This window comes from Lates calcarifer, linkage group LG18, assembly GCF_001640805.2.
Source record: "Lates calcarifer isolate ASB-BC8 linkage group LG18, TLL_Latcal_v3, whole genome shotgun sequence".
NCBI classification, from domain to species: domain Eukaryota; kingdom Metazoa; phylum Chordata; class Actinopteri; family Centropomidae; genus Lates; species Lates calcarifer.
In genome coordinates this window covers 400,401-428,044 of record NC_066850.1, presented here as the reverse complement: position 1 = coordinate 428,044, position 27,644 = coordinate 400,401, and the positions used below count along the sequence as shown (strand labels likewise).

The 27,644-nt window shown below is 44.4% G+C and overlaps 4 protein-coding genes and 1 non-coding gene across 6 annotated transcripts; 2 read left to right on the top strand and 3 right to left on the bottom strand.

Annotated features, from left to right (window-relative positions):
* Positions 1-1,446: 1,446 nt before the first annotated feature.
* rpl18a (ribosomal protein L18a) lies at positions 1,447-5,208 on the bottom strand. Its single transcript, XM_018674903.2, has 5 exons — positions 5,091-5,208; positions 3,809-3,988; positions 3,039-3,168; positions 1,839-1,948; positions 1,447-1,592 (listed from the first exon to the last, which is right to left on the bottom strand). The coding sequence occupies exons 1-5, from the start codon at positions 5,106-5,108 to the stop codon at positions 1,500-1,502; spliced, it is 531 nt and encodes a 176-aa protein (XP_018530419.1). The 5' UTR covers positions 5,109-5,208; the 3' UTR covers positions 1,447-1,499.
* LOC127143567 (small nucleolar RNA SNORA68) lies at positions 4,067-4,198 on the bottom strand. Its single transcript, XR_007815119.1, has one exon. It is a non-coding gene; the product is annotated as a small nucleolar RNA SNORA68 (small nucleolar RNA).
* Positions 5,209-6,142: 934 nt separating the features above from the next.
* On the top strand, positions 6,143-17,406 carry xpot (exportin, tRNA (nuclear export receptor for tRNAs)). 2 transcript variants are annotated; one of them, XR_001960781.2, is made up of 26 exons: positions 6,143-6,314; positions 7,701-7,854; positions 8,025-8,107; positions 8,194-8,250; positions 8,333-8,402; positions 9,042-9,260; positions 9,702-9,886; positions 10,426-10,594; positions 10,763-10,999; positions 11,096-11,134; positions 11,224-11,286; positions 11,374-11,498; positions 11,586-11,730; positions 11,809-11,928; positions 12,008-12,102; positions 12,264-12,333; positions 12,439-12,677; positions 12,764-13,049; positions 13,139-13,328; positions 13,427-13,543; positions 13,625-13,740; positions 13,827-13,874; positions 13,955-14,026; positions 14,313-14,369; positions 14,749-15,503; positions 16,347-17,406. XR_001960781.2 is itself a non-coding variant. In XM_018674904.2 (25 exons), the coding sequence occupies exons 2-25, from the start codon at positions 7,768-7,770 to the stop codon at positions 14,773-14,775; spliced, it is 2,916 nt and encodes a 971-aa protein (XP_018530420.1). In that variant the 5' UTR covers positions 6,143-6,314; positions 7,701-7,767; the 3' UTR covers positions 14,776-17,406. The 2 variants fall into 2 exon arrangements, 1 of the variants encoding a protein (XP_018530420.1); XM_018674904.2 differs by having other exon boundaries at positions 14,749-17,406.
* A 938-nt stretch (positions 17,407-18,344) lies between these two features.
* Positions 18,345-21,908, bottom strand: rtcb (RNA 2',3'-cyclic phosphate and 5'-OH ligase). Its single transcript, XM_018674906.2, has 12 exons — positions 21,705-21,908; positions 21,032-21,110; positions 20,874-20,941; positions 20,682-20,781; positions 20,425-20,581; positions 20,180-20,336; positions 19,936-20,095; positions 19,475-19,650; positions 19,204-19,392; positions 19,010-19,120; positions 18,799-18,918; positions 18,345-18,707 (listed from the first exon to the last, which is right to left on the bottom strand). Exons 1-12 carry the CDS (start codon positions 21,795-21,797, stop codon positions 18,600-18,602), a joined length of 1,518 nt encoding a protein of 505 aa, XP_018530422.1. The 5' UTR covers positions 21,798-21,908; the 3' UTR covers positions 18,345-18,599.
* A 560-nt stretch (positions 21,909-22,468) lies between these two features.
* fbxo7 (F-box protein 7) lies at positions 22,469-27,459 on the top strand. Its single transcript, XM_051077763.1, is given in 11 exon segments — positions 22,469-22,635; positions 23,636-23,758; positions 23,854-24,085; positions 25,010-25,105; positions 25,107-25,208; positions 25,321-25,465; positions 25,551-25,634; positions 25,720-25,815; positions 25,894-26,070; positions 26,184-26,224; positions 26,354-27,459. Coding segments are annotated over 10 exon segments (1,404 nt in total). The 5' UTR covers positions 22,469-22,635; position 23,636; the 3' UTR covers positions 26,663-27,459.
* Positions 27,460-27,644: the final 185 nt, after the last annotated feature.

Here is a 27,644-nt window from a genome sequence, read left to right as displayed (position 1 = left end):
AGTCCAACTCTTGACCTGATTTATTTATACAGCAGCTTTCATCCAACACAGAGTCTTCAGTCACGTTAGCACCAGTGCTAGGAGCTACGTGCTAACAGGACCTGTAGCTCAGTGTGAAGATCCCTACTCAGACAGTTTAACACCCACTCACAGCAGCTGACCCAGGTGACCCTAAGGACAGGAGCTCACAGCTGGTCTCTTCATCATCAGGTAGAGCTGAAGGTGGAACGTCTTCCGGTCCAGTCCACGACAATAATACTGAGTTAACAGAGTTGTTGCTGGAGATTTGTCTCTTTGAGGGAGTTCATTCTCTACAAGTGAAACATTACACATCTAATTAACTGACTCCAGATCTGCAGCTCAGAATAAGATTCATGACTTTGGATCAAATCTTTAAGAAAGATGTGGACAAATATAAACTCAGATTAAAAGTTAATGTAGAAACGGTTCTTCTGTCTGATCAATGACCTGATTGATTAAAATGATCAGCTGCTTCACACCTTCATGTCTGGGACAACACTGCCATCATGTGGTCAGATGGTGTAACAGCAGCAGCTTCACCACCATCAGGTCAAAGGTCAGAGTCTTTATTGACCTTTGACCTGAATCTGATCAGATGAAGCCTCTCACTGATCAAACTGTCCAACAGAGCAGAATATTACACAAAGATTTACAAACCAGTCGCTGTAGAGAAAAAATAATGCAGGTTTTAATTTGCTTTTTGATACAGTTCTTCTTTCTTGTTTTTCTAAACAAACTTTATTAAAGGAGAACAGGTTTTGATTTTCTGATTCTTATTTTGGTGAAAAACTCCTGTTTAAATATTTTTTAGTTTGAGAACAAATGAGACAAACTGAACCCATTCTGTTTATAGGTTCAATTAATTAACACCTGCCATAAAAATTTAATTATAAAAAGTTGTTTTAACTTTCATCTTGTGCTTTTAATATACTCTCATTTCTGAGCCTTGTTTTTACATGATATTTAAGGATTCTTTTGAATTGTTCATTTGTTTCTTGTCTCAACATATTTTCCCTCTGAACTTCGTTCTTAAAAAGCAGCACAACTTCTGTCACTGTTCAGAAACACAAGTCAGTTTTATTACACTGAAACAATTAGTGCAAGAGAGAAAATAAATCCTTTGTTTTATTAAACTACCGGTAATTTCCGGACTAAAAGCCACTACTTTTTTCACACGCTTTGAACCTTGCGGCTTAAACAATGATGTGGCTAATTTAGCCTATAGACAAGTGCGGCCTGTATATGTACTTTTTTTTTTTTTTTAGTGGGTGTGGCTTATAGTCAGGGGCGCTCAATAGTCTGGAAAGTACGGTAGTTTGGACTTGATTCTCATTGGTCTGATCTTTGGAATAAAGCTGTGATATTCAGAGTGAACAGACAGGAAGAATCAGTGTGGAGGCAAAAATCACTCAAATGACACAGCTCTTCTTCTCTTATGGAAGTTTTTATTATTTCCCGCACAAAGTGAAAAATCTGTTTTAGTAGAAGGTGTTTGGTCTCTTGGTGGTGAAGCGGGGTTTGTGCTGGCGACGCAGGACCCTGTGGGGCAGAGGGAACTTGATCTTGGAGTCCTGCAGGAGGAGGCAGAGGAAACACCTTCAGTTTTCACAGAGCAGACGCACACAAACTCACTGAAATATTCATCATCATGTCGCCAGTTTCAGAACCGCCAGGTTTGAAGATGGAAGCTGGAAATCTGGAAGAGGAATCTGGCTTTTTGTCTGGCGGGTTTTTAAACCGGAGCTGACAAACCAAACGTGGAGGCAGTCCAGAGAGAGACCCGCCACATCATCAGAATACAAATGAAACCGACTCACGTGGAACTGCTTGATGGCAGGTCTGCGACACTTGTTGGCAGCGATGACCTGCACCTTCATGATCTGGATGGAGTGGGCGCGAGCACGATGGCGAGCTCCCATATCACGATCTGAAAGACACAGAGCGGGTTTTTATTCAGTCACTGAACTGGAGGCTGCAGTTTGACTGACAGAGTTAAAATGACAGAGATCGACCGCTGTGTTTTCAGTGTGACAAGAAAACCTGCAGCAAAAATCAAAGCAAAGACTGAGATAGTAACTTAGAAACTCTCGCTACTTCAAGCTCCAGTCTACATAAATGGGTTGAGCGCCATAACTTCACTGTCACCAGGACATAAAAATTCCATGTGCACAATCTCCTGCTGAAAACGTTCATGGTCACTTTGCCCTAAAATGAAGTTAGAACAACTTTTCTTCCACAGGTTTTATTTCTCGCTGCATCAGTGCAACAACATGATTGGCCTGATGTTTCCTGGTCCAGCAGATGATTCGCTGTTTCAGAGGAGGGGGCGGGACATGTAGCACGGCAGCCATCTTTGGCGTTACAGACTTTGTCTCCTCCTCTATAACATGTTTATACTGATCAATAATATCAGAGCTGCAACAGTTACATAGACAGAATATGATGATTTGAATATGATAAGAATATGATAATTAGAGTAACAGTCCTACATGTTATCATCATTATTCAGCTTTCTGCAGGGTGGTAGGATTTCCCTGCAGCTCGGGAGCAACAGGAGTTTAGAATCTAAAACTATGATTCATGTCATCAATAGGAATCAATAGAGAGTCAGAGGTGTAGATCTATCAATACACACAGCTGCACTGACTCAATACTTTAATCATCCACTGAAGGATGAGACGTCTTCACCTGCAGCAGCATCAGAAAACACAGCTGAATATTAACCAGTCAAAACTTTCTGACAGTGATGTTAAAGTCATTTTACACCGACGTCCTCCCACTTCAGTGAAAATACTAAACTCAGGAGGAAAAATAAAACCCAGCTGCTGTTTCAGTGAATTCACATCATTACTGATTTAACTTCATTGATCGTGGATCTGGACACATTAAAGGAGGACACGAGGTCGGGACGTTTCTTCTTCCTCTGCTGCTCGTTTTTATTCTACGTCCTCTTCAGTCTCTAACCGTTATAATCAGGAGTCCAGATGTTTGTGCACATTAAACCTGGGTTAACTCACAGCACTGAGTGACGGCTCCAGACGTGGTCAGGTCTCTGTACTCTCTGTACATGTTGTGGGTGCCGCTGCGAGAGTCGTAACGCAGCCAGATACCAAAGTTCTTCACCTTCAGAGGGGTCTTCTCATGGACCTGAACGAAGCCAACGACAACACAACATCAGCTTAATTCTTTCACCTGTTTGACATGAGGACACTGAGAGAAGAGCTGCAACAATCAGAACACAAACAGAAACAGAATCATCTGATCAGTGATCAGTCGATTCACTTACTTTAAGCACAGATGATAAAAATAACCACGTTGCTTCTTGACTGAGGATCTGCTGCTTTTCTTTGTCTTTATGTGAAAAATCTACATCTGAGTTTCTGAGAGTTCGTTGGTCAAAAGGAGAAAATCACAAGCTCCTATATAAAAACTGTCAGCTGCAGTCTCTGATTTAAATCAGAGCTTAAAACACTGATGTTTGCTGCAGCTTCAATAAATTACACAGTTCCTCCTTTAGTCTGAATTCATTCACTTGTCCCTCTTGTCTTTGAAATACAGTTTTAATGTCTTATATTTAAAGTTCTTTCTGTGGCTGGTGTGAATGGTGCAGTTTAAATTAACATGACTTGATGTTAAAACAGCCTCTCATCTGTGTGTTGGATATATTCTCACGTCAGCGCCAGGAAGAAGCAGAAGCAGAGAGACAGGTAACTGGATGGTCACAGGGTCAGGAACTTGTGTGTTCTGTCCCCTTGTGTACCTGAACCTCTCATGCACAGACACCCACCAGGCCACAGTAGACTGTCTCTCCAGAGGCCTTCTTCATCTTCCTCAGCTGGGACACGAAGTACCAGAAGCGGGACTTGGCGACGACATGGTTAGGGGCGAAGATCCTCATCCGGTACAGAGGAGGGGCAGGGTTCTTGGCAGAGGGCAGCAGACGCCCAATGACTTTATACTCCCTAAGCTGTGATCAGAAAACACGACATCTGTCAGGACACAGGTGCATCACAGAAACATAACGAGGCGTTCACAGTCACTCAAAATCTGTTGAACCTTGAATTCACTTTCAAAGGCACTGCAGCATCAGAGAAAGGCGACAAGGATCAGTTTCCTGTCTGCACACCAGACAAAATCACACCACTGACACGGTGGGACCTTTGGGTTTGGGTGCAAATGTATCAACATGAAAACTGTAGAATGGATTTTATTACAATAAAATAACAGTATTTCATCATTTTTGATTCATTCATAAACTAAATGAATTCTTGATGAGTCTACAGATTAATTAATAATGAAAATAGTAAGTTAAAGTTTTGATGCCTCCTCTCAACAGTGTCAGGTTTGTGTCCACTGTATGAGATGTTAAACCACTTTATATTATTTAGAGTTATTTTTAGTGCTGTAGACATTCACGTGGAAAAGTACAGTGATTTTAAATCTTATACTCTGATGCAAAAACACTTTATGCAGAAGTAAACTTCACACTAACAGTTTATTTTAAGTAATCTGTGGTAGCGTGTTTGAAAAGACAGGTGTTCTGCAACATACAGCCACACAGCTGAAGCTGGTTTTAATATTTACAACGCTGATTTAAACGTTGACATCCAGAAACACCAGTGTAATAAATGCACATATTTAGAAACACTAATTATCTCGAGATAAACTCCACACTTTAGCAGCTAACGTTAGCATCATGCCCGAAAAAGCGACATGTTTAGCGGTCAAATTTAGCATTTAGGTTAATAATAGAGTTGGGATACTTCTGGAGAAGAAGCTCGACTTTAATTTTAAGTGAATATTTATAGTGAATATTTCGCATTTCTCCCCGGACTCATTGAAACACTCACACGGTCCCGTCTCAGGCTACAGCCGTGCACATGGTGACGCGGACGCCATGTTGTAGCCGCAAAAGCACCGGGACGAAAACGCTTTAAATTCTCGGTTTAACGCGGATATTTTGGAAACATTAACGCATAAATCAGAAGAATCTAACTTTATATTGCTACATCTGCTGGTTCTAGTCGTGTATTGTGGGTAAATATTGTTAAATAAAGGGTTTTACGTACTGTGCCGGACGCCTTCATGGTGTCTCTCGCTCACTGCCACAGTAAAAGAGGAAGCAGTAGGGCGGAGACTGCGCATGTCAAAAGGACGGAGTGACAGGGGAGGGAGGGGCGGCCGGGGGGGAGGACCGGAGCCTGAAGATGGTTTCACACTCGATGTGGTAGAGTAGTAGAATAACCTGGACAGTATTGGACAGTAGTGGTATTTAATTATTTCACACAGTGTACACTTTATAATAAGGAGATACAGAGGATGTTTTAATGACAGAAATTAACTTTATATTACAATATTTTTGGGCCTTGAACACTTTTTAAAATGAAACAATCTGAGAAGATTAAAAAGAAAAAAACAGTTTGTCACAGTACCAACAACATCTGAAGGAGTCAGACAGCAAACAGTGCCTTGTATTTCATAAGATTATATGTGATGTCCCGGGCTAACCCCCACACACCCAGATTACTAACTTATTATTTGTTTAAATCTGTTTTTTATGCTGAATAGAGAAAACTTTACTGATTCTAACTCCTCTGGTTTTTGATGGATATGACAGTAAAATTAATTTTTCTGGGCTGAGATTTGAAAATGTCTCCTCGGCCTCTGAGGATTGTTTAAATGATTACCTAAGTATTTATCTTTGTATAAATAACTGTCAAACTGATGAAATGAATGATCAGTGTTGATATATAGTGAACTGTAACTGCAGCAGAGAATGGAAAGACTCTTGTACAAGAGCCTCAAAACTCTTTTCACAAATTGAAAAAGAAGTTTAAACAGAATAAAGTATCTTAGTTTGATAATAACTAACTTTCAGAACTAAAATAACTAAAAAAGGAAATATGAAGTTTCTAACTTTCCTACGAATCCAAAACCAACTTCAGCCTCTGGATGTCAGCTAACATTAGAGATTCAGAAATAACAGGACAGATGAAATATAATACACATATAATATATAAAACATCGTTGTGGTGATAATATAAAAGATGTGAAAGGTTATATTTATTATTAATGTTAATGGTTTTACTCCGCGGTGTGGGTGAACCGCTTCCTGCGGCCGTGACCCGGATGCTAACCGGGCAGGACACGCCGCACCGCCGCTTGTGTCGTGTGAGTCCAGCCGCCGACGTGCAACTGATTTCTGGAGACTTCGCAGCGGCTCCGTGATGAGTTAACGGGAGCGAGAGCGAGAGGAGGAGAAAAAACAGCGGATGAATTAAGTTTTCACTAAGGTAAGTTTAACTGAAAACACTGTTTGTTCTGTGATTGTGAAAAAAACACGGCGGCGGAGTTTGTCACCGTGATTTTCATCAGCGGAGGCGAGCGAGACAGCGGCAGGTTAACGTTACCGAGCCGCGGTAAACAGGCAGGAAAAACACTCTCAAACCGCTCCCACCTCTCCCACACACTCGGTACGGCTGTTACTAAGAAGCTCCCGGTGATGACCGGGGTTTGATTCGGTGTTACCGTGTCTGGATTACTCCCAGCAGGCGAGCTAGGAGGCTAACTAGCCGGCTAACACCAGCTAGCCCGAGTTAGCCGCAGTCAGCTATTTTGTATTGGAGTGAAGTTGTTAGCATGTAGCACTGCGGTGTCAACTTTTAGAGGAGTGGCCCCGGGAACGTTATTTTTATTCAGCCTTCACCCGCCGGCCAGGACGCTGATGCGGATCTTTACAGTCGTTAATGTCCAGAGATGTTTCTGTATTCACGGTGTTCGTATCTGGATCATTGTTTAGGTTATAACCGGGACATCGTGGCTGTAAAGCGTTGACAGTGTGTTGCATCATGTAGACTGACCTGAGCTCTCCATCCTCCACAAACACCTTGTCACTGTTCGTTCTTCATATCTGAAATACTCCCTGCGTTTATCAGCGCAGAGACGCAGAGCTGAGACAGTCAATCAGTCAGATTGATAATCAGTTAATCTTAATTTTATCAGGGTTCAGTGATGAGGCCAAATAAACTTTACAGCTGATTAAAGGAAAAGTCAGGTGTTTCTAAAGCTGAGCCTCAGTGTTATTATGGAGAGGACTCATACCTTTTTATCAAACAGTAACAGAACACAGGAGCTGCTGGAATACCACTGCCTCCATCTGTTAGTGTGTGTGTGTTACTCAGATAATCAGATACTTTACTGCAGTTAAAGTACCACACAGTAACACACACACACTCACAGATGGAGGCAGAGGTAAAATCCTGTGTTTGTCAGTCTGCTGATCTGCTTTGAACATGGTGAGAAAACAACTCTTGAAGAAAAATAAGCAGAGAAGAGAAAAATCTTGTGATTAAAGCTGTGATGTTGATGTGTTGTATTAATCAGTGTATTGAGCTGTGAGGCCTCATTCAGTCTAAAAACAAAGTGGGAAACTAACTGATCCTGATTAATCAGGTTCCTACAAACCGGGTCCAGCCTGCCTGGATTTTAAATTCTTAAATGTCCTAATTTAACATTTCATGTTCCTTTGTTGGGTTCAGGCCTGACATATATTTGGTCTCTGGAGTCTAGAGTAGCAGTAGACAGTGATAGTGCTCAGAGCTTTATGCAGGGTGGTGTAACAGGGTGGGGGAGACGACTGTTTCACCTCAGGTTTTTCTCTCCATGTTTGGATCCATCAGATGAGAGAAGTCTGCCTGACAGCAGCAGAGAGGAGTGAACCTGCCCTGGAGGAAAGCTAACCCACGAATGGCCTGCCAGTCTGTCGCTGCAGTCATGGACGAGCAGGCCCTGCTGGGGCTCAACCCGAACGCCGACGCCCGCTACAGGCAGAGGGTGAGACATTGCGTCCCTCATGAACCTCAGATACTGTAGACTGGACAGCAGAGTCATTTATGCTGCTTTTAATCAGAACTGTGTGAGAGTGGACTGACAGATGATGCACTTTAGAGAGAAGACAACATGAATCATGAGGCTGATGTGTGTGTACTGCTGTGTCTCCTCAGGCCATGGCATACTTTGAGCAGCTGAAGGAGTCTCAGGATGCCTGGGAGGTTTGTGCCGAGGCCCTCGCTAAAGGGATTTACAAGTGAGTTTCCCAGGTTTCATTATCCCCATGTCCTGCTGTCAGAGCGAGTACTGTTTGTTAATAAATCCACCTGTTTGTTATTTCAGTGACGACCACGTGAAGTTCTTCTGCTTCCAAGTGTTGGAACATCAGATAAAGTTCAGGTAATGACGAGCTTCTGTTCTCTGTTGTGTGGTTTCACCTGGATGAAGCGTCTGAAGCTGTGAACTGGTGTTTGTGTTGCAGACATGCTGGTCTGAGTGCAGTTCAGCAGCAGCTCATCAGAGAGACTCTGATGAAGTGGCTCCAGTGTCAGGTACAGTACCAACAGTTCATTCAATGCACCATTCAGTACACTCCCCACACATGTTTGATGAGGAGAGCATGAAAACAAACTAAGATCTTTGAGCTCTTATTCATTCCTTCTCAGTGGAAACTGCAAAAACCCAGTTTCTGACAGTGTTTTCCTCACTGTAGCTAAATTCCAGCTGAGATGTAAAAATCAAATCTTCCTCTGATTCTACAGACCACAGTGCAAAGGAAGGAACCGTATTGGCTGTAATATGAGGCTATTTGTTTTCTCCTGAAACGTCTGTTTAAAATGGAGGTTGTCTTATATTGTTGGTATCAGATCTTTACTGTAGAACTGAAACGAGGACGAAATCTGTCAAACAGCTGAGAGTTCCAGCTGTTACAGAGGAGTCTGAATAATAAAGTCTGTCACAGGAAATAATGATGAGAGGGAGGGAGGGGCTCTCCACAGTCTCTCAGTGTAATGGATTACTTCAGCTTCTTGTTGCATCATTAATCCCTAACATGGTGTGGTGGGCTGTAGTTGACTTCCTGTGTTTCCCTACTAAAATACCTGACAGTAATCTGACAGGTGTTTATACAGGTGATGAGATTCTCCGTCCGTCCTCTGACGTGTTTTTCTCTCCCTCCTCCTCGACTGCAGCTGATGAATGCTCAGCCTGAGAAGCCCTTCATCAGGAACAAGGCGGCCCAGGTGTTTGCCCTCACCTTCATCATGGAGTATCTGACCCTGTGGCCCAAGTTCTTCTTCGACATCCTGTCTCTGGTGGGTCTGAACCCTCATGGCGTCGACGTCTACCTGAGGACGCTGATGGCCATCGACGCCGAAGTGGTGGACAGAGACATCCTCCACACACCTGAGGTACGACACACTCTAATTACTGCTGCACAAAACCCAGTTTATTAACTCACTCTTTATTTTATTTAAGTTACATTTACATTTATTGAGAAATAAAGTTAGTTTGTCCTCGTTAAAAGAACTTTAACCCAGTTAAATATTATAATAATTCTAGTAGATAATATCATTCCCATTCTCGCCTGTGGAGGTGGTTTAAAGTCAGGAAGGCTGAACTGGTGAGAGAAGATGAGACCTGATATGATGAACACAGGAAGAGGAAGTAGTGACCAACATATAAATGAGACGGCTGCTCAACAACAAACTGGTTTTATAAGGAAAGAAAGTCATGAAACAGTTTTATCACAGAACAAAGAAAACAGGTGACGTTAAAGCTGGAAAATGTTTCTTTAATCAGACACAGTCAGAGTCTGATCAGTGGGTCATTGTATCAAATGTTTCCCTCAGGAGACTCGTAGAAACACTCTGATCAAAGACACCATGAGGGAGCAGTGCATCCCCAGTCTGGTGGAGTCCTGGTTCCAGATCCTGCAGACGTACCAGCAGTCCCACCCGGAGCTCACCTGTCAGTGTCTGGAGGTGGTGGGAGCCTACGTGTCCTGGATCGACCTGAACCTCATCGCCAACGACCGGTCAGTCACAGAACAGGAGACCTGATCACCTGACTCCTCAGTGGATGATAATATGGCTGCTGTAGATCCAGAGCACCACTGACCAGTTCAGACTCTGTACAGAACACTGGGCTTTTATTTTGAAAATATTTCAACTGTACATGAGATTTCTCATTGGCCAAAACTTTATAGTCAAATTACAGCTCAGGTTGTTTAACAGAGAGCTGGCAGGACTGATCCTAAAACCAGGAAGTAAGTTAGCATGTTAGCATGTTAGCACTTCCTGTTCCCTCATCCCAAAGTCAGTGTGTTTCTGGTTAAATGTCTAAAATAAGGTCTGAGACATTTTCAGGTTTTATTCTCCGACATAAAATCAGTAAATCCCCCACTCCTGATGTTTGAAGCTTTTACGTTTGGTGTGCAGAACAAACCGTAGACTACCAGAGCTGTGAACTCGCTCCTCTACCTCTGCTGTCCAGATTAAAGTGTGCTGTTGCATGCTGGGACATTTCCTCCTGTTTCCTGTCCCTGTAGTGTCAGTGTGTGTGGTGTGTTTTCAGGTTTGTGAACCTGCTGCTGAGTCAGATGTCGGTGGAGGAGCTCAGAGAGGAGGCCTGCGACTGTCTGTTTGAAATCGTCAACAAAGGAATGGACCCGGTGGATAAAACCAAACTGGTGGAGTCTCTGTGCCAAGTCCTGCAGTCTGCGGGCTTCTTCAACGTGGAACAGGTGAGACTGAAATATCAGCAGTGATTTGAGTACATGTGGAGGTAGAAATGGAGAAAGCTGGTTGGCTGTTGCTGTCGTCATTGAGAGACTAGGCTTCAGAAGTCTTTCCTGTTTCCTGACGTCGCGGATGTCCGAGGGTTTTTATTTCTCCTCTTCCTGTACCCTCAGGAGGAGGACGTGGACTTCCTGGCCAAGTTCTCTCGGCTGGTGAACGGGATGGGTCAGAGTCTGGTGCTGAGCTGGACCAAGCTGGCCAAAGCCGGCAACGTGAAGGATGCCGCCGAGACGCTGCAGGCCGTGGAGGCCAAGGTGCCACTGCTGCTGCAGCTGCTGGTGCACGAGGACGACGACATCTCGGCCAACATCGTCGGCTTCTGCTACGAATACCTGCACGTCCTCAAACAGGTGAACAGGAAGCAGAGGAATGTGCTCATATTATTTCAGCCTTTTAACGTTTAATCCTGAAATGTTTGACTATTTGTGATTTATTTTGTTACGTAGCTTCCTCAGCTGACAGACCAGCAGAAAACCAACATAGAGGTGAGTCTCTGATTGGAACTGATGCAGGAAAAGGTCTTTTTTTTTTTTAAGGTAAAACAAATTAAGAACACTCCCTCTCCTCACCACAGGCCATCATGCTCGCCGTCATGAAGAAGCTGACATATGACGACGAGTACAACTTTGAGAACGAGGTGAGTGTGGTTACTCTGAGGCCACTGTTAAAGTGTTTCCTGTCAGAGCGTCAAACGACAGCAGAGCCTCTGCTTTGCGTTTGTCAGGGCGAGGACGAGGCCATGTTCGTGGAGTACAGGAAGCAGCTGAAGATGCTGTTGGATCGTTTGGCTCAGGTTTCTCCTGAGCTGCTGCTGGAGGCCGTTCGCAGAGTCTTCACCAACACCATGCAGTGAGACCCTGCTCTGATTTCTCTGACAGATGTTTTTGTCGCCGGAGTCTGGTGGAGAAAACTCACGTATGTGTCTGTGTTGATCAGGACCTGGCAGACGGCTCCGTTCATGGAGGTGGAGGTGGCCATCAGGCTGCTCTACATGCTGGGCGAGGCGCTGCCAGCGTCTCACGGCGCTCATTTCTCCGGAGACACGGCGAAGACGAGCGCCCTGCAGGACATGATGAGGACGGTCAGTCACATGACTCTGCTCTCTTAGTCTGACTTGCTTTGTTTCCTCTGCTGATGTGTTTTCACTGTGAACCTGCAGCTGGTGTCCTGCGGCGTCAGCAGCTACCAGCACACCTCCGTGTCTCTGGAGTTCTTTGAAACCGTCGTCAGATACGATAAGTTCTTCATCGTGGAGCCGCAGCACATTCCTAATGTTTTGGTGAGTGACTGTTCATCAGTTGTTTTCTCCTTTAAATCAAATGGAAGCATTGTGTGACCAGTGTTGTGTTCACTGTCAGATGGCGTTTCTGGACCAAAGAGGACTGAGACATAACAGCCCAAAGGTCCGCAGCAGAGTGGCCTACCTCTTCTCTAGATTCATCAAAACTCTGCAGTGAGTCCCTGCTTCAGCATTCAGCTCTGCTTCAGCATTCAGTCTGCTTCAGCATTCAGTCTGCTTCAGCATTCAGTCTGCTGAAGCTCATAAATCTGTAGGAGACGTTTATGACGAATGATGATGCTGATGTTAATGTTAACGCTGCTCTCTGCCGACAGTAAACACATGAACGCCTTCATCGAGGACATCCTGACCAGGATCCAGGACCTGCTGGAGCTCGCTCCTCCTGTAAGTCTCAACATGACGTCGATTATTCGTCTTCACACAAACTTTCAGCTTCGTGTCACACACACAAAGCTACAGCTTCATTCTCTGCGTTTGTCCTCTGTCCAGGAAAATGGCTTCCTGGCGCTGCTGACCAGCGACGACCAGCTGTTCATGTTCGAGGCGGCCGGCGTCCTGATCGTGAATGGGGAGAGTCCCGTGGAGAGGAAGCAGGCGCTGATGAGGAGCCTGCTGACGCCGCTGATGGACGCCTTCCGCCTGCTGCTCGCCAAGCTGTCGCAGGAGACGGAGGAGGAAAGACAGGCCGCCCTCGCCGACTGTCTGAGCCACGCCGTCGGATTTGCCAGGTGAGAACGACCATCGAGAGGTTCAAGTTTTATGAGGATGTTTGACGGATGTGCAGCTCGTCATCCCTCTCTGTTTGTGTCTGCAGTCGGACCAGCAAGGCGTTCAGCAACAAGCAGACGGTGAAGCAGTGCGGCTGCACCGAGGTCTACAGAGACTGTCTGCAGACCTTCCTGCCCGCGCTCAGCTGTCCCGTCCAGCGGGGGGTGCTGCGTAGCTCGGTCCGCTCCTTCCTGCACAGGATGATCATCTGCCTGGAGGAGGAGGTGCTGCCCTTCATCCCTGCCGCCTCTGAACACATGCTGAAGGACTGCGAGGCCAAAGACCTGCAGGAGTTCATCCCGCTCATCAGCCAGATCACCGCCAAGTTCAAGGTGAGCAGCAGCTACAGAATCATCTGTTGAAATTCATGAACCCGTTTCACAGGGTGACTAACAGGTTTCCTCTCCCGTTGCCATGGCAGCGGCAGGTGTCCCCCTTCCTGCAGCAGATCTTCATGCCACTGGTCCTCGCCATCTTCGAGGTGCTGGCGCGGCCGGCGGAGGACAACGACCAGGCGGCCGCTCTGGAGAAACAGATGCTGAGGAGGAGCTACTTCAGCTTCATTCAGACCATCGCAGGCAGTGGGATGAACGAGGTGATGGCCAATCAGGGTGAGTGGTTCCCAGGTTCAGCAGCTGCTGCAGAGCCTCCGCCATCCGTCAAAAACCTGTTTTAACCAATGGTGTGAACGTCGTGTGTTTGTTTCCAGGAGCAGAAAACATTGAGCGAGTTGTGTTCACCATTATCCAGGGAGCCGTGGATTTCCCCGACCCCATTGCTCAGAAAACCTGCTTCATCATCCTGTCCAGACTCGTCGAGCTGTGGGGTGAGAAAAACTCAAACTGTGAACTCTGAATCTTTCTTTATCTCCTTATCGATGCTTACGATGCTGTGCTGGACTCTGCAGGAGGTAAAGACGGCATGGTGGGCTTCCCTGACTTTATCTACAAACACATCGTCCCTGCGTGTTTCCTGGCTCCTCTCAAACCGACCTTTGACCTCTCAGACGCTCAGACAGTCCTGGTGAGTGTCTGTAGACTTCAGCCTGAAAACAGGTCATTTGAACAGTTTATCCACAACCTTCAGTCCCTGTGTCCTCTGTTTTCCAGACTCTGTCAGAGTGCGCCGTCACACTGAAAATGATTCATCTCAAACGGGTACGAGCTGTTTTATCAAAGCGACTGAGTTTCTTCTCTCTGTGGTTTGTTGTTAACAGCTGTGTGATCTCTTCTTTCAGGGGCCGGAGTTCATCCAGTTCTTACAGCAGGAGTATCTGCCCTCTCTTCAGGTGTCACCAGAAATTTCACAGGTGAGACGATCAGGGTCTGAAGGAGACTTTAAAACCACCTGAGTCTCTGCACTTACAAAAACTTCATGTAGATCGAATCCCTGAAACTGGATTTGTCTAGAGGAGGAGATGATAACACCTGGCCACTGTGAGTTTAATCAGTAACGGTAAAGTACTGCTGAGACCTTCTCAGGTGTTTAAGGTGAAATCAGTCTCCGGTCGACTTCAGTGGAGCTCCATCTGTGACTCTTTCACAGGAAGCAGGAGTCGTCTTCTCAGCTTCTCATGTTGTTTCTTTCTCTAACAGGAGCTGTGTCAAGTGCTTCAGCAGCCTGATGTTAAAGTCCTGAAAAACTACATTAAGGTACGAGTGTGTTTATTTTATCCTCGTTACACTGTGGGTTCTCTGCTCCTTCTACTTCATTTCTCTAAACTCTGAAAGAACGCTTTCCTTCTCTGTGCTGCAAAGCTAAGGTACGCTTTATACGCCTTAGCACAGAGAAGGACTGTGCTAGCTTACAGGGATCCTGTACTGTTGTTCATTGGGTTTTTAAGCCTGTAACTGATTTTTCATTTTCACCGTGTTAACACAAAACTGAAATATGAAAATACGAGTCATTCTGGAAAAGCTCGTCATCTGTTTTCCCGCTCTAAAATGGAAAGTGATTGGTCTTTATGTACACAGACGGTGCGTTCAGTGTCTGTCGATGTGTTTTATGTCTGACCTGACGTTTCTCCTGCAGGCGTTCTTTCAGCGAGCAAAGCTGTAGGAAATAAAACTGGAAGTTCACTGGGACTCTTCACAGGAAGTGGTCGAACTTGCCACTTTTACAACAACAACAACAAAATGGAACTTAGCATAGGAGCTGCTTTTGCACTTAAAAAGTAAATGCATAACAAAGCCCAGTCTGTCTAAGTCGGGGTGAGAATGGACAGAAAGCGGGTGGACGGATCAACTCCCTCTTCCGGCCGCCAAGACGACGAGCTGTCCACGCTGGACTCGAGACGTGAAGGAGCTCGACCTCCGATCAGAAATGTGGAGAACTTTGTGGGAAACGGTGGAGTCGTGTGGAAAAGGGCTTTTTAGATGTCAGCACAGATCTGTGGGGAGAAGGTTTGGTTAATTATCCTGAAACTGAAACTCCTCTCGGGTAGGATTTGTGTAACGATAGCTTTACTCTCCAGACGAAACCTTTACAGTAGAAACCACATTTAAAAACCTGCTAGATTTGAGTTGTTTCTTTGGATGTTTGCTGCCACAGAATGGACTAAAAATAAGGGCTGAATTAGAAAAAGCGTTTTCATTTAAAATGTGGCATTGATTTTCTTTTTTTTATGGTGTTGAGGAATGGATGGTTGATTTAAAGTTTGAAGTGAAAAGTTAGGTGCTCTCAGCCCGGCTTGATGCGTCCGCCTTCCCCTCACTCTCCTTTTCAAATCAAACATACCTGATCGGAAATGTAGATACTTGGGTTTGGAGCTACATCGACCCCTCGTGGTGAGTTTACGATAAATAAATTGAAATAGTCCACAGAATTTTTTTTTTTTTCCTGGAAATATGCGAATACTTTTGGCTGTTTTTTTTAAATTTCAGATGGAAATGAACATGAAACAGGAACAAAGTGTAAATAAGAGAATAAGATGTTAAAAATGTAAATAAAGTTCCTAGGTTTAGTTTTTTTTTTTTTTTTTTTAAATCTTCATTCCCATCTGGAAGCCAGGTATGGAAGCCCATTTCTGCCAGAAAAAAATGTAATGTTAAGAAAGATAAAAAATATGGAAATACTTGAGTACTTAAACTGAGATACTAAGTCAAAGTATAAATTATATTACATATAATTTTGACTTTTGAAAAAATGTTTTCAGTGAGGTATCATCATATTGACTTGCTATGGGAATTTTTATTTATCATATTTCTGACTTTAATTTGACTTGTCTCATAATCTCATAATTGGTGCTTGAATATATTTTTTGACTCATAATGTTGACCCAGTAGAATTAGTAAAAATTAATTTATCTTGACTTTGTATCTCATGATTTTGACCTTGTGAACTTTTCAATCATTATCTCATTTAAAATGTGTCTTACTTTAGTATAGAGTATTTTATCGTAAAATTTGATTTATGTCATCATTTGTGCATAAGTCATAATTTTCAGTTACTATCATAAATTTAATTCAATATATTTAGCAGAATTTTTATTTCCTGATCTAAAATAAGTTAATTTTTTAATATCTTATAATTTTGACAGTAAAAAATCTAAAAATTAAGACTAAAATCATTTTGACTTACAGTAAGTAATTTTTGTCATTCTTGATGTTTTTCTTTTCTTGTCTTGGCAGTAATGAGCTTCCGTAGAGGCCGTAAACTCGTTCATAGGACTCACTTGTGCACAGCTGGTGTAGAAACATGAACTTTGACCCGTGTACAGACGCAGCTCGGTGAATTTCACATCGAAGCTTTCGAGACAATTCAGGACGATCGACATATTGATTATGCAACACTTCACGAGCGATACTGTGAAGGAGATGTGAGATGGAACGAAACCAATCAGTGACAGACGATGAGATAAAACTGTAAAAATAAATCCACTGTACAGACCCCCCCCACCCCCCCCCATACTGTTTCCACTGTTAACATCAGTTTGATGTTCACTGTCCTCCTCATCATTCGGTTTATTGGCCTTCAGTTTTTCTTCAGCTTTAAATTTGTTGTTGTTTTATATTTTCCCAGAGAAAGTGCCTGAATGTGTTGCTTTCAGTTAAATGTGGTCGCACAGGCAACAATTTCAATAAAACCAGTTTAAAGTATAAGTCTGGTTTTATCCTACGTTTTTCTCAAAGTCAACAAATCCCCTGGAAAAGACGAAAAACCAACAGTGTTTCTTTTCTTTCTGAGTATTTTTGTCTTCTGGTCCTGATTTTAAAGATCTAACATCTCACAGATATATAGTTTTTTTTTTTTTTTTACTCAAACTTCACTCAAACAGGAGGAAAAGTTTCATGTGTTTGGGACTATTTTCAGCAGTGGATTGATACACATTTAGATTTAGACATTGTTAGTAGAATACACTCGTTGTTGGTTTGACGTTGCAGGTGGGATTTAGAACATCAGCAGACTTATCCTTTAAATAATTCAATTAATAAACACAAATTCATTTTCAGTTTGAGACGGTGAAGCTGAGGCAACAAAACCAAAATCAGACATTAACTTGATGTTTGAATGGTTAAATATTATTTTATGTTCACGATTATTCAGTTCGACCACGGGAACAACAGCAACTCTTTATTTCATTGGTCCTTAAACTTTCTAATGATGTTTCCTGGAATAAAAAGGTAATTTGTCTGATTCCAGGGAAAATAGAAACTCTGTTAAACCATTAATAAATGAAGGATAAATAAATGTTTACTGCTTCTTCTGTAAATCATACTTCTTTTAAACTCATCCAACAGTTTCAGAAATTTTTCTATTTTTCCTACAGTTAAAACCAGATTACGCAGAACTTTCTAGGAAACTTTAAGGAAATATTCAGATTATAAGGAAATAACAGAAACGCTCCTCTGAGCAGCTAAAACTCTGGAAAAAGCCAGTAAGGAGACCTTTAGTGAAGAGTCTTTTATAAATCTAAAGACGACTGACGAGAGGATTTCCCCAGAAAATATCAAACTGTAATTTCATTTTCAGTCTGGATTTTAATTTGTCTGAAGGAGATTTTAGATTTTCCAGTGTGGAATTGGGATCTCTGCTGAGAGGTGATTTTAACAGTGTTAAAGTTTGTTTCTGTTTTAAAAGGAGCAGAAACGTGTTTTCTCTCCGAGCGCGAGATGTTCAGAATCTGCAGATCCTTATGACTCATGTTAATGTTAAATAATATAATGAAACCTGTTTCCTGTTGCTCTCACAAAGAAATTAGTTTTTTTCCCCAAATATCAAACTGTTCCCTCGTAAAGTTTCCTCAGTTTTGACTGTGAATCTGTTACAACACTAAACCTGACAGTGAGTTCAGTCTTAATATTAACCTGAACGACTCGACTGACACGTCACAAACACCTGCAGTGATGTTTTAAAGTTCCTCGTACCGTCGTAGTGTTTTTATTTTCCCTCCCACTGAAGCAGGACGTCAGATTCTTTTCAACTCAGATCAGCTTCATTAGGTGTTTGAATCTTCAGCCTGGTTTTATTTAGTTTTTTCTCATATCTTAGAAAAAGTTGCCAAATGAATGAATTTGTTGATTAAAGGTGAAATGTGTTGATTTTCTTTTGATATGCAGATGAATCTTCTGTTGGAACCAATAAAGTGTTTACTCATCCAGAAAAATGTGTTCATGTGTTTCCACAAGTCTGATGATATTTTATGTTTAATTCAGTTTTCAGCGATCGGCTTTATTTGGATCACGTTTAACAGGAAAATTAAATTTCATCCAGAAAACAAGACGTTCTGTTTTTTCACTCTTCAACATAAACTCAGCTTATCCTCAAAAACAAAACAAAGTGCGAAGTTGTTTGAATATCTTCTGCTTCTCCAGGTTCCTGTTGTCGTCTCTGGTGGTTTAGTTTTTTTGAAATTGTCTTTAAATATGTTGCAGGTTTGTGCTTCAGCCTTTAATCACAGCGATCGGCCTCAGTTTGATCGCCTTCTTACTGATTCCAGCGTCGTGACACGTGTTGACGACATCCGTCACGTTTTTGTATGATTCAGGAGCCTGAAATAAAAATATACAAGAAATAATTTTTGAAATAACTCAGACAAACTTAACTATTAATTATTAAATATTCAAATAACAGTCTCCTCACCTCCTCCATGACCAGTTTGGGTGAAGCCACTCGGATGGCGATGCCCATGTCGGCCAGTTTGTCCAGGACGTCCTGGAAGTCCAGGTTCCTGCGGGACTTTGCTCGAGAGAGAGCTCGACCCTGAAACAGACACGTGGAGGGAAACAGATAAACCCTGGGACCTGGAAACTGAAGCTGGAGACAAACCTGCAGAGAGACAGTTCATGCTCACCGCTCCGTGACAGGTGGTGCCGAACGTCTCTGTCATTCCCTGCTCCGTCCCTGTGAGGACGTAGCTGCAGGTTCCCATCGTCCCTCCGATCAACACGGGCTGACCTGTGAGCTGATCCCATCAAACAAACGACACTCAAACCACCTGCAGAATTTTAAATCCAGTCTGAACGAGCTGAGTGAGGGGGCGCGTACCTGGTAGTCTACAGGAATGAGGGGGTGGTGTGGGGGGAAGGCTCGGGTGGATCCTTTGCGGTGGACCAGCAGAGTCTTCTGCTTCCCGTCCACCATGTGCTCCTCCACCTTAGCGATGTTGTGCGAGACGTCGTAGATAACGTGCATGTCCAGGTCGTCCGGCGTGGTGCTGAACACCTCGGAGAAGGCCTGACAAATAAAAACACACGACCAGGGATCAGTACACAGTGAAGGACCTGAGCCGGTCCCTGTGGATCCAGGTGAGCCATACCTGTCTGGTGAGGAAGGTCATGGACGAGCGGTTGACCCAGGCGTAGTTTCCTGCGGCGGCCATGCCCTTCAGGTAGTCCTGGCCCTCCTGAGAGGTGATGCGAGCGCAGGCCAGCTGACGGTCGTTCACTGTGATCTTATCTCTTTTCATCGCCTTCTCCATGGCAACCAGAGCATCTGTCAACAACAACAACAACAACATGTTCACAGGCTGAATCGCTGCAGACGATCACTGACAGAGCTCCGATACGTCTGTGATGATCAGGAGTGTAACGATTCTATCGACTCGTGATCCAGGTTTAAAAATGGAGGCTGTTGAAACAATCAGGTTTCCATTCATTCCAACAGATTCTTTTAAATGGAGTGAGTACCAGTGTAACTACAGTCTTTTTCATTGTTGCCAGGCTACCGAGTGTTTCCAGTTTGTCTGTAGTGAGTCTTTCTGTTCCCAAACCTTCCTACCTGTGGCGACCTGGTGTCCAAGGCCTCTGCTGCCGCTGTGGATCATCACACACACCTGACCTTTGTGGTCGATGCCCATCTTCTTGGCGGCGTAGTCGTTGTAGATCTCGTCCACCACCTGGATCTCGGCGTAGTGGTTTCCTGCTCCCAGAGTCCCGAGCTTCAGACACACAGAGACACAGAGTTACAGTGACGACGCTGCGTCGCACCGGGCGAGGAGGTGGAGAAAGGGCTGCTGGGATACCTGGGGCAGGCCTCTCTTCTTGGCCTTGGAGGAGACCTTGTTGGGGTCTGCCTGCAGCATCCTGCCGTACTCCTCGCAGTGCTCCTTGTCCTCGGCCCAGGCGTATCCCTCCCTCAGAGACCAGTCCACGCCCATCTCCAGAGCCTCCTCCAGGTCCCTGAAGACACACAGGTGAACAGGTGAACAGATGCAGCAGGTTCTGTTTGCTGTGATCTGGTTTTCAGTCTGCATGGATCTCTCCTTACTTGGCTGACATGGGGATGACTCCCTTGGACCCGACTCCCACCGGGATGTGGTTGAACAGGGACTGGGCCAGCTGCTCCTTCACCGGCTGCACGTCGCCCTCGTCCAGGTTCGTCCTCAGCAGACGGACGCCGCAGTTGATGTCAAAGCCGACGCCACCTACAGGAGGAAATATTGAACTGCAGTCCTGGACCACTGAGACTGAACCAGACAGGAACTGCAGTACAAACCTGAGGCTGAGAATCCTCCTGTCACATACCTGGAGACACCACAGCATCAGGGTCATCCATGTCAAAGGCCGCCATGTTTCCGATAGCAAACCCGTATCCGGAGTGGACGTCTGGGAGACCGATGGACCTCTGAGGAACAATCAGACGACGTCAAACCTTCAACACGTTTCACCCTCACATCTCTGAGGGTTTCTAAAGATCATGTGACCACGTTCACTCACGTGCACGATCCCGGGCAGCGCCGCCACGTTCCCGATCTGCTTCATGGCCGGAAGGAAGCCACCCACACCTGAGGAGAAAGAACATGTAAGAGTGAATCAGAGGAGGAGATCAGAGTCGACAGGTGGAGGTGGTTTCAGGGCTGAGCAGGTGAACAGACCTCCCCCTCGACAGGCGTTACGAAGCTCCTCAAACATCAGCTTCTCCAGAGAATCATTGACGTAGAAATTCCCCTCGACCTGAGGAAGAGACAGAGGCAGTAGTGGTCCCTTTACTTTTACATTTAGTTCTCCTTTATAATTTAACCTTCAGTAGTTTGTTACTTGCTTCATTATTGTGAGTATCCACCTATGAATCATAATGTTAAACTTTTCCCTTTCAGATCACATAATCAAATGTATGGATCCTTATTAACATGTTTCATTTAAATCCAGTACAGGCCAGGTTCTACTCTCAGATTTTAATCTTGTGCTGATTTCAATTAGAAAACCAGTTAATTAAAATGTAAGATGCATATTTCGCCGCTCTCTTGATAATGTTTGTATTTATTTTACATTAGCTCACATCAGTGGGATCCTCCCTTTAATTCGGCTGACACTTTATCACTAACAGCTGCATCATTGTGCTTCGTCAGCGGCTTTAACTTTAGTTTGCGGCTGGTTTCGAGGATAATTTCACGTCTCTCATGACCACATTAACTTGTCATATCTTCGGTAGGAGTCCCTGCCTGCTTAAAGTCTACTAACTATCCGACATGTGCTAACTTCAATGTGTAGTTAACTGTGGCTCACTAAGCTAACCGGCTAGCCAGGCTAACATTAACAGATTCTCACCTGCATGTTGGGAACGAATCCCTTTTTAATCCTCCAGCAGTTACTGGTGATTTTATCCAGGTACTGCAGCTCATCGTTATAATTTCGGCTCATCTTTCTGACCCAGAAATTTCTGGATTTTTACGGTTTAATCGCTGCGTTTCACCGCCGGTCTGATGCCAAGTGCCAGCAGACAGAGCGGTACGGAAGCCGCAAGCATTCAGACGCGGTTGTTACTTTAGCACGACGTATGAAAATGAATAGTAAGCGAACACAAAATGTCGAATCTTTTCAAATCAAACGTCAACACTCAAAATTCAGGAGATAGTAACGTGTTTACTTGTGTTGTGTTTGGGGAAAGTAGGAGAGTTACTTAATAATGTGCTGCTCGCTTGCCGTAGTTGTAGTTAAATAATATTTGTCATGTTCGCCACAAAAATACTGGAAGTTTTGACTGGCCTCAAAACAAAAGCATAAATTTTACTTTCCTTTGAATGTAAAAGTTTAGACATTTTAATGAAATCCATCGACATGTTTTTGAGTTATCCTGCTAAACACAAAGAACATTTAGTAGTTGTGTTCGTTTGTTTTGTAAAAATAGACAGTAAAGTATCAAGAATGCTGTAATTTCCCAGTCTTCAGTTGTCATTTGTAGTAGAACTGGATAAAGTTTGCAAATGAAACATCGCTCTAATTCTGTTTTTAAGTTTTAAAAAGAAGTTTTTAAAAGAAAAAACCATGTGTGTGTGTGTGTGTGTGTGTGTGTGTGTGTGTGTGTGTGTGTGTGTGGATAGTCGATACAGGCAGGATTTACTTTGAAAATCTTATCCGGAAGTGTCGTGTTTAGCTGCGCAGACTTGACGCTGTGGTTCAGCCGCTGCTGCTCTGTGTTTACAGCGATTTACCAGAGAAATGTCATGAAACTGTGGATATCATCACTTTAATTCATCATGTAAGTGTGTTTCTGTTCGGCTTTGAAGCTCTGAATGATTTCATCACAGGAAACGTTGGTTAAACAAGTTTAAAGCAGCTAATATTAACTAGCTTCACTGTTACGCAGCAACTTAAAACGTTAGCTAACGTCCAGAGACGAGAACGAAACATTTAATTTCTTTTAAAATAACAAGACAAACTTTATACTAAAGCTGTGCTAGATTCATTTACAATATTGCCGTTAGATTTCAGTGACTGTGCTTTATTTGGCTCATGCGTTTGTGTTTTAGTCCTGTGCTAAATGTTGTCGTCCAAACTTCAGTTTCTAACGTCAGTTAACGGAAAATGAAAGTTACCTGAATCTGAGTTTCAGCCAAAGGAGAAAATACAGTCTTACTTCAGGCTAACACGGAGCTAAAGGCCTTCACAGATGGAAAACATCGATAATGACTCATCAGATAAATTAAAATGGCAGATTCCTGACAGACAGCAAATTAAACGCTCAAAGACATTTAGTTTATTGTCCAATCAGCAGAGTAACTTTATACACTGTGAGGGACCGTGTGATGTATATGGCAGATTATTTTCATTCATCAAAGAGAAGTAGTTCATGAGAAAATACACACATCTTCAAAGATGATCTGTCTTAGAGATGGGCATCTTCTCCAACCAAACTCCATTCACTTTGTAGCAGATTTTAGTGAAACCTGTTCCTGCGCTGTCCCAGTAATAACCTCATTTATCTGCTATGTTATATGACTGAGGGTAAGTGAACACCCCTGCACACACACTCTGGTCTGGGTCTGTTTTTCATGGTTTGGTTTCGGCCTTTTAGTTCCAGAAAAGGCAAATCAATGAATATTTTAGACGTCAGTAGTTTGGTGAAGATTGTTTCCTGCTTCAACATGACTGTGCCTTTGTGCTCAGCTCCAGGTGAATGTGATCTGTTTGATGCTGGATCCTGTGGAGGCTGATGGGCTCGGCGTCGTGTTCTAACTGTGGTGGTTTGTCGTCCTCAGCATGAAGCTGCGGGTCCGCATCAACAGGCAGACCTGCAGGGTGGAGTTACCGGGAGAAGAGCCCAGTCTGACGGAGCTCACAGATCACATCAGAGGGACTGTCCTGGTTTCTCATGGACTCAGGTCTGACACCACAGACACTGATATTCAACAGCGACACTGAGATACACAGCTCACACATTTGTATTATTACTGATTTCCTGAGTTTCCTGTTTCAGTGCAGACACAGAGTTCAGTTTGTCTCTGAACGGCTCAGAGCTTCTGTCAGACGCTGGTCAGACTCTGTCGTCCTGCGGCATCGTCTCTGGAGATCTGATCTGTGTCATCCTGCCTGAGTCTGCAGCCGCCGCCTCAGCTGCCACCGCCTCCACCTCCTCCTCCAACACGTCGACCACCGGCACAGAGAGCCGGAGGCAGCAGCAGCAGACGGCTGACATGACCTCCAGCCAGGTGAGTGTTTCAACTAGAAACATGTTTCCTGAACCTTCTGCTGCTTTTCATGACCTGGTTTAAAGCTCAGCAGCTTCAGCAGACGTGTTTTCATTTGATCATTTGAGATAAATGACATCAAACATCAGCAGTCACTGTGGAGAAACAGTAACAAATACAAACTGCAGAAGTGAAATAAGAGAGTCGCTGTTGCCTGCAAATCTTTCACAATAAAAGCCCTGTAATGAAATTTCTGTCCAGTGAAACACTAAAGGGCTTTTAATGTGAAACAGTTAGAGGAGGTGTTGAGTTTGTATTAGGAGGGCAACAGGGCAAATGACAGAGAATACATATATATACATAGAGGAGACATTAGAAAGCCTCAGATAAAAACCTGTTCACTGTTTCAGGAAATATGTTATATGTCAATAAGAGAGGAGAAATGTCAAAGATGTGTTTAAGGTCAGTTCCACAGTTTGTCCACCAGAGAGCGCTGACAGGTTCATATATTCTCCTTGTCTGACTCTGGTGGAACTAAATCACAGTGTTTTGTCAGTGGAGGGGTGAATAATCAGGTCTGCGTGGATCCTGAGCCTGTTTGGACTCGTCACGTCCATGTGAAAATGAAAACTCAAGCTGTCGCCTTCAGTAGAAGCTCAGCTGGTTTAACACTGAGTCATTTCTCTGAACTTCCTGCTTCACAGCTGACTCACACAGAGGTGTGTTTACATAATGAGACGTCACAGCAGGTGGAGACTGACTCCACATTAAATAATATCATCATCATTATAAGAGGTTAGAGTGCAGTGTTAGTGTGTGTGTGTGTGGTCGACTGGGTCCTTCTGTTGGATAAGATGAACACGTCTGTCCACCGCCCTGATGAAGGTGTAGAATATGGTTCTGTTTGAACAGCCCAGCAGCAGCAGCTCTGCAGCTCCCACAGAGTCCGAGCAGACGTCAGACATCCTGGACTCGGAGCCGTCGGTCCCCAGCTGGGAGCCCATGCTGTGCAGTGAGGCCGAGGAGGGTCAGGCTCCTCTCATCTCTGGAGCTCCTCTACCACACGGCCCAGACCTCCAGCCCCAGCGACGCCGTTATGGTGGCCGGGAACCTGCTGATGCTCGAAACCGGCTTCGTTCCTCAGGTGAGACTAGGAGGATCTGGACCGGTTCTCAGCTCGTCCCGGTCTCGGTTCACACTGAGGATTAATCAGGAGGATCTCAGCAGCCTCTCAGGTTTCTCCTCTCTGTGTTCAGGGCAGCGAGCTGAGGCCCGGGGAGATGCCTGATGGGTGGAGGTCGGCAGGTGGAGTCTACAAGCTTCAGTACACTCACCCTCTGTGTGAAAACAGCCTGGCCATGGTGGTGGGTGTGTGTATGGGCCCCGTGCTCGTCATCAACGGTGAGTTCAAACACAGCACGACAGCTGTGATTTTCTTCTCTCCTGGTTTTTAACGTTAAAGACGTGTGGCGTGTCTCGTCTGCAGCGACTCTGAGGGCGAACCAAACAGTCGACACCGTTCGCAAACTGTGTCTGAATCCATCCAGCTACGTGACTGACGAGTGGCCAGGTAAGGAGCTCTGTGATTGGTCGATCTGACTCCTCACCAGCATCACAGTGTCTGTAAAATAACGTCTGTAATCTCTGTTGTTCAGGAGAAAGTGCAGCTGCAGCTTTTAAAGATCTGAGTAAACTGTCGCGAGTCTTCAAAGACCAGCTGGCGTACCCGCTGATCGCCGCGGCCAGAGAAGGTACAGACCAGGTCATGTGACTGTGGCGGCTTTTACGTCACTATATTTACAGATTTAATCATAGTGTCTTATTTCCAGCAATGGCTCTGCCCGTGGCGTTCGGCCTCGCCGCTCTTCCTCCGGAGCTCCTCCTCCGAGTCCTCAGGCTGCTGGACGTTCGCTCGGTGGTGAGACTGTCCTCGGTCTGCAGACACTTCAACGTGGCCACGGCCGACTCGACGCTGTGGAGACACCTGTACCGCCGAGACTTCACAGGTGAGACACCCAGCGGTCAGAGCCTGAACCACAGAGACTCAGTGAGCTAAAGACGAGATGTTTCTGTGGATGAAATCCTCGTGAATAAACTGTTCATGTCTGTTGTGGTTCAGATCCAGATCCCAGCAGGTCCAGAGACACAGACTGGAAAGAGGTGAGGAACACCATGAACTGAGGATCAGTTAGAGTGTAACTGTACACATGTAACGATCATTTCCAGTGACTTTAACATCACCTGTGGCCCTGTGACCTCATCATTACATCATCATCTGTCTCTCTGCAGCTTTACAAAAGGTCGTACAAACTCCGCTGTGAACACCGACACATCGTCCGTCACCGCTCCCTCCCTCCCTTCCCCAGAAACCCTCGGGACATCTTCAGCTCCGTGCCCCTCCCCCTCCACCCCCCGGTGCCCGGCATCATCGGGGGGGACTACGACCAGAGGCCCACCCTCCCCCACGGCCTCCTGCCTCGCCCCCTCTTCGACCCCATCGGCCCCCCTCAAGATATCGGCCGACGACCCCTGAACGACTTCCGCAGACCCCGACCGATGGGAGGGCGACCCGCAGACGTCCAGCGAGGATTCATCTGAGTCCAGAGTCCAGGACCCATCAGAGCCTCTGAAATAAAAACCACGATCTGAACGACAGGAGCGTTTGACTTCACAGTTACTGAGGAAACAAAGTGGTCGTGTTGTGTTCAGGGTCTGTGAGGAACCCGGGACTCTCAGGGCCTCTGAAGCTGCAGATTTATTTTGAAGTGAAAGTGAAATGAAAAGTCTGGTTCCAGTTTAATCCACAGCTGATTCTGCTCACATGCTCCTGGACCCAGGTAACAGAACTTATTCTGGAAATGGATCAATAATTTAATCATTTGGTCACAGTTACTGACATATTCATATGTTCATCACCTTATTTACACCTGGATGGTTTGTGAGTCTGATCTAATCTTATTAATACATATTTTATTTGCTGATTGTAGTGAGTTTTGCACTGATCTATAGAGAAAAGAAATCATAGAAATGATTAAAAAATAAAAGCATTAGTGGGAAATCTAAATCATGAGATTGTAATTTTATGTTTTTCTCGTATTTTTATTTATAAAGTTCTAAAGTTTACTAACAAACTGTTGTTTCACTAATTAAATCTAAAGAACCCTCAAATTCATCTTAACTGGAGAAGCTGCAAAATAAGACACGTTAATGTATTTATGTACTTTAATGAGCAGCAACTTTAACGCGAACTAAAATTCCATCTCATTGATTAGTTAAAATAAATCAGCAGATAAAATGTATTGATCCTGTGATCAGTGCCAGAACCTGCAGATCCACTTATTCATTGTTTGTGCTGTTGCGGTGACAAACTCAATAAAGTTTTCGTTAAAAAAAAACCGACATCTTTTCCGATGATTTCGTTTTGTATCTTCAGCGCTTCGTCTCTGACTAACAGGTTTTTACCAACGTTTAAACTGTTCTAATGTTTAAATCTAGTTAGCAGTCAGGCTAAATTTTAACGGTCGTTTTCTGGAGTATACGGCTGCTCAGATATGAAAGCTGTATATATTTATTTATTGGC

Excerpts from the sequence above, each read along its gene's own strand:
- xpot (XM_018674904.2), top strand. The coding sequence starts at position 7,768 with ATGGCCTGCCAGTCTGTCGCTGCAGTCATGGACGAGCAGGCCCTGCTG. Across the intron at positions 8,108-8,193 it reads CTCGCTAAAGGGATTTACAA|TGACGACCACGTGAAGTTCT; the intron begins GTGAGTTTCCCA and ends TTGTTATTTCAG. Across the intron at positions 13,050-13,138 it reads AGATCACCGCCAAGTTCAAG|CGGCAGGTGTCCCCCTTCCT; the intron begins GTGAGCAGCAGC and ends TTGCCATGGCAG.
- rtcb (XM_018674906.2), bottom strand. The coding sequence starts at position 21,797 with ATGAGCCGAAATTATAACGATGAGCTGCAGTACCTGGATAAAATCACC. Across the intron at positions 18,919-19,009 it reads GCACCACCTGTCACGGAGCG|GGTCGAGCTCTCTCTCGAGC; the intron begins GTGAGCATGAAC and ends TGTCTGTTTCAG. Across the intron at positions 18,708-18,798 it reads CCAAACTGGTCATGGAGGAG|GCTCCTGAATCATACAAAAA; the intron begins GTGAGGAGACTG and ends TTTTTATTTCAG.
- rpl18a (XM_018674903.2), bottom strand. Across the intron at positions 1,949-3,038 it reads TGGAGCCGTCACTCAGTGCT|ATCGTGATATGGGAGCTCGC; the intron begins GTGAGTTAACCC and ends TGTGTCTTTCAG. Across the intron at positions 1,593-1,838 it reads CTGCCATCAAGCAGTTCCAC|GACTCCAAGATCAAGTTCCC; the intron begins GTGAGTCGGTTT and ends CTCCTCCTGCAG.